Genomic DNA, 12,086 nt, shown 5'->3' with positions numbered 1-12,086 from the left:
TTAAAAGGTATCATTATAGTACATAAGATATACCTATAATTTTACCTCATAAAAACTGAATCTGAAAACGTTAAACTAAGTGGCTTTTACCGTTACTCATCACATCAACAGTCAAATTATAAAAAATAAACCCGGTTTCTAGTATATTTTGGGTCAACGTAACGTACGTTGAGTCAGTCTATAGGGCATACTTTCGATGTTAGATACCATTTTAGTGTAAACCGTGTCTAGATATAAACTATTATATTACATTAAAAAAAAATGTTACCAAATATTTTTATAACTACTTATTTATATTTAAAATAAAAATTCTGAAACATATTAATTTAATAGTAAGTAATATAAATAATAATGATAAAAATCAAAATGTTATGTAAAAGTAAAATTGATCAGATAAAAACTAGATTTATAATTTTTTTTTAATGTATGACATTTGTAATTAGCTATACTAACCTTAAAACATAAATAATATGATGATAATTATTATAATTAAACAAAAGTCTGTATTATATTAGGTAGGTACTTTATATACTACTTTATATTTTTCATTTTTTTTTCTTACAGAACTTTTTTCTGCTTTTAGTTGTTGTTAATATGTCCTCATCCATATGATACTTTATTAAACGAGAAATGATTGTATTGTCCCATATGGCTAGATTTTGCACTCCAATTTGCTGATTAAGTTATCTTAAAGCCTCTCTATATCAAGTAGGTACATATTCGTTAATGTCCCATAGCACAGGTGAAAACGTAAAATTCATCTCGTGTTTTGTTTTACCCATTCAATCTAATTATCCTCAAGACAATTCAAAAGAAGATAACTTTGTCGTGTATTTCATTTATCAGTATAAATGTATAAATCAATAGCCTTGATTAAATCTTCTTTTATAATAAACGCCAACATCAAAACTATTTACACTTTCAAGGAAAACCAGTGAGGAAGAGGGTAAATTAAATGATGTAAAACTCAAAAAAAAAAAATAAAGATGAATTATTAATTTATTTAATATTAAATAGTAATAATTGAATAAATTTTAATTTAATTTAATTCATTACGCGATGAAAAAAAGTGCAGACTACGTCGAAATAGGTTTACACCAAAATGACCCTTCCAAAATTATCCGAATTCATTATTGAAGTCTTTATAGTCTCTTCAATTCAATGATAAATAATAAATCATTGTATACGAAAAACAATATAATATATATATTATATATTAATATATTATATTGAGCGAATAGGCTGACCAGCCTCTGTAAGAATAGTTTATAATTTATTTATATTACTAGTGTTGTTTTTTTTTTTTTTTTTTTTGTCAAAACATCGCATATTCTATAACGTTTAGTATTTTTATGAACTATTAATACTGATGTATATTAAAATACTATATGAATAGAATTGTGAAATAAATATCTTAAAATATTAATCTAAATAATTTGAAAATAATAATAATAAACGTAATAGTGTAAAGTTTCAATCATATAACAAAACAGCAAAATCGTTATAGGAAACCCATTATTAATTTCTAGAGCATTATAACTTACAATATTTTTTATGAATGTGTTAATTTTAATTCAATAATATATCATTATTCATTATATATGCGGAAAACAATTCCGAGTATAGACAGTCTGTCAATTTATATCTATCACTATAAGTATGTTTCGTGATATTTTTTTTTTTAATATACCTATTAAAGTAATTTATTTTACTTTTAGTATTATAATAGGTTAATATATAACAATTGTATTTATTATATTATTAGTATTTAGTTATTACAATAACATATATTTATAGTTTATATCAACTTATACGTATAACTTAAAATGTGATAACATCTTTTTGTAAATACAGTAAATAGTAAAAATAAGTTCATAATATAATTAGGTAATATATAAAAAAAAAAAAATCAAAATTTTCATTGTTTTTAGTAAAATTCATAATAATATAATAAAAACTAGTAAAAATTATAAATTACCAATACAAAAATGTTTCCTTTTATGAATTTTTAACTATAGAAATTATTGCAATTCATTCAAAACGTTGTCAAAATTCTTATTTCAAATTTATATAGGCATAAAAATTATAATTAGCTCAAAAATAGTTCAAATATTTTGTAAATTTTATCATGAATATAAAATAACAATATAAATATTTTAAGAAAATTTCAAGTATCTAGAATTAATTGTCATCGATTTACACCAAAAAAAAACAAAATAGGTTTTGTTGAAAATTTAGATTTACTTAAAATTCCCGGTTTTCCTAATTTTTTTTTTATTTTTTTCAATTATAATTTATAATCTTTAAATTACAAACTAGATCAATTTTCTATCTAAAACCACACTTAAAGTTGAAAATTGAAGCATTGTATTAGCTACTTATTCTGTACTCATAAATAATAATAATAAAAAAAAAAAAAAAAACACAGAAATATCGTTTTAAATTCAATTCATTCGTCAATCCACTTAGAATTTACAATTATTCGAATTTTGAATGTATTAACTTTGTTTATTTATTTATTTGTATTTACTAAAAACTAAATTGTTAAGCTTTGTTTGATAAATTATCAAACTTTGCACTATCTATTAAACTTTTTAACATTAGACACTTACAAGTTAACCATGGGAAAATATGTATTTTTAATTGCTCTAAGAACTACTTTTGCGAAACATTGAATTCAATTTTCGAGGTTTAAACAAAAAATATATTGACTAAAAACTAAATTAAGACAAAAATATCAAATGACTATGAATAGTTAACTCAAAAAGAGTCAAAAATCTATAAAACTCTATTCTAAATATTTATTTTTTATTTTGTTGATTTTGACAAAATTTCTGTTTATAAGATTCTAATTCTAAATTTAATGCAGATTTCTTACATATATTCATTACTGAAAATTTAAAAAAAAATGTTAGTCTCAATTTTTATCATCTAATAAAGTTTAAATCTTGATATATTTAATATTCAGTTGTATCATATATTTTTTTTAGTTTTTTGTTATTTCGTTATTTATGATTAAAAAAATATTTATCATAAAAACTTGAAACATTCTATTCTATTATTATTACATAAATATAATTTTCTGTGTATATTTAATGACATTATTCAAGAAAATAAAATAATAATAGGAATTCTGTTACTTTTGACCTTTTTTCCCTCTTCTAAGTACAAACTAAATCCGATCACTTTGGTGATACAAATTGAATCAATATTTTCTGATATAGAAAAATTATCTTTAGAAATAAATATTAACTTTTGTAAAACCATTACAGAATTGGCTCAAAATATAAAAAAAATATTTAAAATGAATTATCATTAGAAGTCAGATTATACCATATGTTCATATATACACAGATGTAATATTATTTCGATGTTAGGAACCGATGGTCAATATCTGATAATTCTTGTCACCAGATTTAGTTCATCTATTCTCGTTTAATTATGTGATTTTTATTGAAAACCCCGATCACCTATAATCGCAATTTTATATCATTTGACATTGATAATTATTAAAATATTAGGTATAAATGTCAAAAAATAACAAAACAATTTCAGCTCTTATCAACTATATTAAAATTATAAATAGTTTAATGTCATACAATTTGTTTTACTAACCATTCCCAGATTTAACTATTTTTGTACACTTACAATCTATTTAAGTGCATAAATAAACATTTTTAAACTTGTTTTACATAAGTAATTTATACAAGTAAGTAAGTACTAAGTACTACATTATTATAATACCAAATAGCTACATAGGTATATTCGTACATGTTTAAACACAGTGTTATCGTTCATACAATATATTTTTTTAATTTAGTGTTTAAATTAATTTGACTATTATACCGCTCAAGGTCGTATAAGGGGGAACTGCGATATCTGGATAGGTGATATTTCTTTAAAATTATATTATAAATATTTAAAATAATTTTTGATATTAATATAAATTTTTTAATTCTAAATTATTTTTTTTATTTTATTTTTTACTTTAAGTTAAGACTTTAATGTAGTATTATCCAAAATTATAAGTCAGATCTCCACTGGAAAAATATCTAGGTGTGGCCTTGTGTACACTGATGATGATGATAATAATAATAATGCATTCAACACGATTAAAGGCCTTCTTACAAAAAAATTACTTTGACAATAACCTTATTTTTTACAAGTCTTATTAGTTATAAATTATTATACTATAAGTTTATAAATTCAAATGTATTAAGATATCTCGTGGTCTCACGCTTGCATTCTTAAATTTATATTTTTTAATCATAATTTTGCATATTTTATCCTTAATCCTGTTACAAATACAAGAACATTTGTTTGAAGTTGACTTAAATTTATAAGAAAAACATTCTTTGATTTAAAATCGTCTAAAAACCTATACACATAATAACAAAACAAATCATATTTTGGATGTGTTTTTATAATTTAATTTTTTATGTTAAAATTATACTTTTTAATTATATATAATTATAATAAATAGTAAACATTAAGTACCTATCCAACAGAAATCATGATTTTGAATTAAAGCATATGGGTACATCATTGTTCAAAGAAACAATAATTAAAAACATAAAATTTAATAGCTAAAATTGCAAAAATTGACTTCATATTCATTTTATAAAATTATACGTAAGTATAGCCGTGTATATTAAGTATTTCCTTCAATTAATTTCTCAATTATTTTAAGGAATTGAATCAACTACTACTAAATATTCTTTTGCCACAAGAAATACAACTTAAAAGTGAGGGTTTGATTTAAAAAAATAAGATTTAACACTTTAATCTTTATGGAATACAAATCTGTTAACACGATTGATTAGGTAAGTACCTCCACAATACATTGCAATAGACGTTAAATATATATTAATTAAAAAATTTTTAACGAATTACTTTGAATTTAAATGAAAATACTTTGGTACTAATACTCACTTGATCTCGAATGTCTTCAAGGTCGATCCAATCAACGCAGTGTTCTTTCTCTTTGGCCGTCGATGTTCTGCGGGTCATCTGCTTCGGTGTCAAAATTTCAACAGTCTGCCTGCAGCAAAACATTTGCACGCACGATTATTAAAATTATAAACGGTACTTATGGCTAAAATAACACTAAATGTTTTGGTTTATCGAATTGTTTTCATTTGTCATCGACTCGTCGTCGATCGCGTGTTTAATAATGTTACATTTTGTTGTGTACGTAGCTGCCTGGTAGCCTGTGACGTATGCAAGTATATATAAAATATCATGGTGTCAATTTATACACAGCAGGTGTAGTGTTCTACATGTGCGAATAACGTTGCGGCAAACGCGATATAAATACTTTTAATATCTATAATTTTTTACGCTGCGTACAATATGCGTATTATACTGTAGGTATATAGTATGTAGAGGCAACGTTGCACTTTTGTTTAAAAATTTAAATTACATTGACGGTTGTAGATAATATTGTGCGACGCGTTATAGTCATCGCACACGGGTTGTAAATAATTGTAATGATTGAAATAATTTAATAAATAATAATAACATTACCTGTAATAGGCTATAACGCGTATACGGTATTATATCGTAATGTTATGTTTTTATCGTCAGTCTTATTACTTGTTGCCGGCGACGAGTCGGGCAGCGATCTGAGTTGTCACGCCACACGCATACACGGTTTTAAACGAGCGAACGGATTGTGAACCGCGTTGGGGACTGGCGCGCCACCGGGTCGTCTCGTCCAACGGGTGGTACGCGCCGGGGCGTTGGTAATGGCTTTCGTAGGATATATTTGGGGAGGTGGTGGGGAAGTTACGACGAGGAGGAAGGCGCGTAGGATCCTCGGGACGACGATGAACCCGCTCGACGTCTATTACGCGATTACTGCTACAGCATAATATGTTACCGTGAGCAGCGGCAGCGGCAGTTTGCTTGGCACCAACGACAAAAATATAGTATATGTAATGTATGTATGTACATTAGTGTTACAGCGTCGCGCGTTTAAATTTTCTTACTCGTTTCTATAATCTTGCGGGAAGGCGTTCAATGCGTACGCGCTTCTAGACTAATCGTTTAAAATTAGCAATTACGGTGATGGGTACGTGATAATCTTTGAAAATAATTAACACAACAAAAAAATAGAGTAAGTAATCAGAGTAACGTGTTGTTTTACCCACAAACGAATTTTTGAAAACTTTATAGTCACGACGAAGACACGTCGGAATGACGACATACATAATATGGGCAATACGTTTTGGATCGTATTTTTCGCGATTTTCGTTATTATAAAATAAAATCTGATATCGAATAACGTGCGACACTTATTCCAGATTGCGCATGAACAAGCACTAAAGTTTATTAGAACGATAATAAGCTAATAGTGATGCGTTAAACATGATTTGGTAGCCCACGGTTATTCGACTATTGAATTAATACATTTTTTTGTACGACTCGGCATCAGGAATGCTTAAAAATTGCTCATCTACTGATACGATTAGTCGTTTTTAAACTGCCGACTCCCGCCCACGAGTTCTAGTCTATGTTTATTTTATCAAATTGAAAAGGAGAGAATGTTAAAGAATCATTCCGTTTAGTAAAATTTTGTTTACCCTGGACGTGTGAATATTCACTGATCACGACAATGTATTTTTGACACCGTTACGACGGAATGTGCCGTGTTATTGTCAATCCCAAAACCAAACTAAACAACTCGACATGCTAAAAACTGTCCAAAGATTATGCGAGCATGACTATCTGTTACAGCATTGATTCAAATCAGTTGAACTTAATAAAAAAATATATACCAATACATAATATGTACCTATAATATTATGAGATATATAAATATATGACTTGCGGTCATTGACAGGGAATGGCTGACTCGTATACGTAGGTACCTACAACTGTAGCGCATAGCGACACAGTTCATACGTCGAGGGGAGCTGCTAAATTTTGAAATTAACAATTTTTATAGTTACAATATATCACGATTAGTTTATCAAGATACAATAGTGCTCCGCATACCTCTCAGTCTGACCCTAGACTCACGGGTACCGCTCGTATTACTTTTGTATATTTCCTGTTTATTTAAATAAAATATTCATAGCACGCGATATATGAAACGGATTTATAATTCGTTCGCTCTGTATAAACATAATATAAAAAACTCTGTTGTTTTTTTTTTCCTTAATCTTCTTTGGAACGCGACCAAAATAATATTACGCGTACGAATAGACAGCACACCGTTTGTTCGGTCACTCGGCAGGCCGCATCGAAAAGAATATTACTATTATACAGAATGAATTATGAAACCAGCAGCGATAATAAATAATAATAATATTTGAGCTCGATGAACTCGTCGTCGCAGTGGCCACCGTCATTTACATTAGATTAGACTAAACAGATATTTAATACATTATGCAAATCGCTAGTAGGTATAATTTAATTTATGTCGTACCTACTGTTAATCAGATTTCAGAGTGTCGGTTTTTTTTTATTTTTATTTGTTTTCGTTATTTAAAAAAGTACTTTATACTTACAATATGGCCATATGGGGTACACTGTGTGTGTATGTAAATATTACATAACATCTATTTGTATATGTCCTTAGGTACATCGACAAGTCTTATCCCGAAAAATTGTGTCCTGATAATTAATTTTGCTCTTGTAAAAACATTAAAATATTGTAACATACTAACATTGTAACGGTTTTTATTTCTGCTTTCAAGTATGGAATCAAAAATATGTATTGTTCGTTTAAATAATTAAAAAGCTTAAAAATAAGTTATAAAAATAAAAATATTTGGAAAAATGAATGGGGAAAACACTCATTAATATATAAAGTAACAGTAAAATATCAATTGTGATTAGATTGATTGTCGCCGTTGAAACGGTTTTATTATCACTTATTCATAATTATTAACTAAATTGAATTATTGCAACACTAATAATTAATAAGTTTAAAGTTAATGCACGACTACAATCATAATAATTAGGGATATCCGGGTATTGAATATTTTAAATGTCATTAGATATATTTTATTTTGTAAAATTATAAACATCCTTTAATTTCTCTGAAAATAATAATAAGAAGACTTATTTTAATTGTATCTCACTTATTAGGTAGGTACCCCATATTATTATCTAATAAAAAGTTTAGGTAAAGAGACAACGTTTCTTGGATTCCTATTTTTAGTATCAGAATATCAGTTAATTAGTTTATTAAAATTAAAGCCTAGTTATAATGTTAAATCATAAATAAAACTGATTTAATGTTTATCAAAATACATTACGTGTGCCTTTGGCTTACTAAAATTTCAATAGCCTTGATCCTGTGAATTTTAATGGCATTATTAGAAACTTTTAAAACATTCATTTTTTTTTTTTTTTCATAATAATTTGATTATATTCTGAATAGAACGATAAATATATTAATTTTACAATGATATGTGATTTTTTTAAATTTTTTCCCGTTATTTTTGTTATTGAAAATATATTTTTTAGTAGAGAAATTATTCATCCCCTCATCAATTTTGAAGAAGATTTCTAGAAGCGAATTGGATTTAGTTTGTACATTGATTGGAGGTAAAAAGTAGAAATTGTTTAGTATTTTTTTTTAAATAACCAAAAAAAAATATTAACTTATTTGTTAAAGTTTTAATATTATTATTGAAATAATTATTTGAGTAACTAAAAACCTAACCTAACGTTGTTTACAAAATTTAAAACCGTCTCTGCTCAGAATTATTTTTTACCACTTACAATAATTTATCATTGAATTGAAATTTAACTTGTCATCTATTATATTATTGTCTACGGTGACACACTATTGGTACCTATTGTACAGAAGAGTGGTTACATACTTGAAGTTTTTTTTAAATTTTATATTCAATATTAGAAATTGTTGTAAATTATAAACACAACTATTTACTATAGCATCAAAACTAATATAGTTAATTTTTATATTCATCATTTAAAAGTTTAGATCGAAGGAACTGAGCACGTTAAGTATCATGACTCATTAACACGTGTACGACTTACGAGGATAGGTTAAGTTAAGTACTTACTAATGCTTTAATTTTTCTACTATAAATTATTTTTGCCAATAGCTTCTATTAAAACTTTTTAGTGTTTCAAAATATATTAATTATCTGAAAAAAGTAATAATTGTATTTAATTTAAAAAAAAAAACAGTCTTGCAACTGTGCACATATTTTATTATACTAGTACCAAACATTCTAGGTGAGCAAAAAAACTGTATAGTTTTCAATTCTATACGCTTACACATTGTACATAATGTCCCGCCAACTGTTTGCACGATTTAGTACTTTAAATACAAAATACATACTAGCTGCTAGTTTTCGGCGTTATAGTGTTTGCAACCCATTTACGACGGAAAAAGGTAAAAAGGAAAAGGACCATAATAAATAATAACATACAATGTCACCAAAAAGTAATTTCGTACGTAGGTTCATTGTTAATTATTTGTAATCGTCATATCCTCGTGTCATCGTCGCCGCCACATCATCATCGATTAATTGATCGTACAATAGTCTAGCGGTTATAATTATATTCTTTTATGACTATATGAAATATATGTTCAAATGTATAGAGGGGACATACTTTTGACTTATGGATAACTAAAAAAAAATAATTTATTATCGTCAACTGACGTTACACACATATAATATATTATGTAAAATATAAACACTATATACACACATTACAAACATTTTTGGATCCATCTATACTATTTAAAGAATGTCCTATGTTGACATAAATTTATAATTATCAAACAAAACTACCTTTTTTATATTTTTTTATTTTTTATTTTTTTATGTTGATGCATTTAAATTGAATAATAAATAAACAAGCAACTTCTGAATAATATTAAACTTTACGTATTAAAAAGATAATGATCATATGGTTTTTTATTTAAAATATAAAATAGATGTAATAATTAGTCTATATATTATATAGTATACTGATTGTCCCCAAACTAAAAACAACTTTTAGAAACTACAAAATCAATTAGTATGATTTTCAAATAATTATAGCCACACCATAACTGTTATATTTCTAACTTATTAGCATTGGCTATTTTCTGAATATATAAAGTTTAAAAATGTATAAGCTTCACGTTTGAATTTCAGTTCATATGCTTTCATCAAAATTAAAAATTTCGTCTGCATAATAATTTACAGTTAAAATTAAGTTCTCATTTGAAAAGAAAACATTATCACGTGATACTTCTTAAATGACACAAACAAATAGTTAAATAGATACTTTAAAATATAGGAATCTTACAGCACACTTACATAATATATTGATCCTTCTTGCATATGTACAATAACACAGTAAATCTTTATTCAAGAGATATTGAGTATTTTTAATTTTTATGTCATAATATTTTACATTTCACACTCATACATCGCTTAAAAATTTAAAAATCAATGTACAAACACAGATAATGTTCTACCTTTAAGTATGAAAATAGGTCAATTGACAATGCTCACTATATAATATTAAAGCTAACGTTAAATGGAGTTTTAATGAACACAAATTTTCTGTTGTATATATTTGAGATATTGACAAAATTCATGAAAAATTTAAATAATCTTATTTTTTAAAATATAGTGAGAGTTAAAACTTAGGGTATCTATATTGTGTTATAAATTACAGCCGACAGTAAGGCAACCTCATCCCGGAATACGCTCGTAAAACCACCGCCGCGCATATAATGTAAAAAAGACTAAAACGAAATTTATTCTTTAAAAAGTCACCAGTTTACCATATCATTATGCATTTATTATTCAAAATGGCTGAGTCTTATCCTCTCATATTATGCATGTAATATATACGTTATATACACATAGGCTAACGCTAAACAGCGTAATAAACAAAGGTTGTTTAACTTTCACGGTGGTGTCGCTGATTACGAATTTACGATATATTATATTTATTTAATTATTTCATTCAAGCGAAGAATACGTTATTGAAATTCATTCCTACAAATTAATTTCAAACACTAATTTTTTTTAAGAGCACTCTGCGCCCACATGTGTTATCTCTGTCTTACATACATACAACATAGCACATTTTCGTTCAGCAGAATCCATTTTATGTTGTTAGCTTTAACATTAGAGTAAATTTACCTATTATCAAACTTAAAGATAAGAATTTTATCTAGGCAATGACAGGATTTTATTGATATTTTAATTTTAAGCTGAGTTATAGCCATATAAGATATTGAAACTTTAAAATGTTCATAATTTACTTTAAAATTATAATATTAACAAAAGACTATGTCATTGCCTAGATAGAATTCTTACATTTAAGTTTGATAATAGGTAAATTTACTCTAATGTTAAAGCTAACAACATAAAATGGATTCTGCTGAACGAAAATTTACTATGTTGTATGTATGTAAGACAGAAACAACACATGCGGGTGCGGCGTCCTCTTAAGTAGCATTCCGAAACTTACAGGGAATCCAATTAAATAGCTGTTGCACTTATTCTCTAAATCTCCGCCTGTATATTTAAATAGTTAAGCAGACACAAGTTTTTTTTTTTTAATTATTCTTTATTATTAGTCCAATATTGTTAAAATATCATAATTTATGATTAATAATAATTTAAAAAAATTAGCTTGGCTCACAGAGCTTATTATCATAAGTATGACTACTACATTATTGTATGTAATAACGATTATAATATTAATATATTAAATCAAAATTCATAATTAATAATTAAATAGGGAAAGTCTATCATTCTTTTACCTCAGAGTTTCTGTCTTATAATTTTGGTTCCACTAGAATTTTCAAACATAATGCATATTATTTTTTTTTTGTGATTGTGTGTGTTTGAGAATGACAAATCCAAGTATATTGACCTATTAGTTATTATAAATTTATACAGATTACATACAATAACACATTTAACGTTGTAATATTATATATAAAACCTTCAACATTAGCGTAAATAAGGAAATTGTGAAACTTTGACCTCCTAAAACTATATACCAAGTCTCTCCAAATCAAGAATATACTAAGTAAATATAATTTTTTTCTGCTATTTTAAAATTAAACCCGATAAAAATTATTATTGTTT

General features: G+C 26.2%; 1 protein-coding gene across 1 annotated transcript in view; it reads right to left on the bottom strand.

Moving 5' to 3' along the window:
• Positions 1 to 5,694, bottom strand: part of LOC112596422 (aquaporin-like) — a 43,391-nt gene extending 37,697 nt beyond the window's left edge. The window contains exons 1-2 of the mRNA XM_025342086.1: positions 5,527 to 5,694; positions 4,933 to 5,041 (exon numbers count right to left, since the gene is read on the bottom strand). Coding sequence (XP_025197871.1) covers positions 4,933 to 5,010 — 78 coding nt within the window. The 5' untranslated portion in view covers positions 5,011 to 5,041; positions 5,527 to 5,694. The remainder of the gene's footprint in view (positions 1 to 4,932; positions 5,042 to 5,526) is intronic.
• Positions 5,695 to 12,086: the final 6,392 nt, after the last annotated feature.

Source organism: Melanaphis sacchari, unplaced genomic scaffold (assembly GCF_002803265.2).
Source record: "Melanaphis sacchari strain LSU unplaced genomic scaffold, SCAv2.0 Contig31_pilon_pilon, whole genome shotgun sequence".
In the NCBI taxonomy this organism is placed as follows: Eukaryota; Metazoa; Arthropoda; class Insecta; order Hemiptera; family Aphididae; genus Melanaphis; species Melanaphis sacchari.
This window is presented reverse-complemented; position numbering and strand designations above follow the sequence as displayed.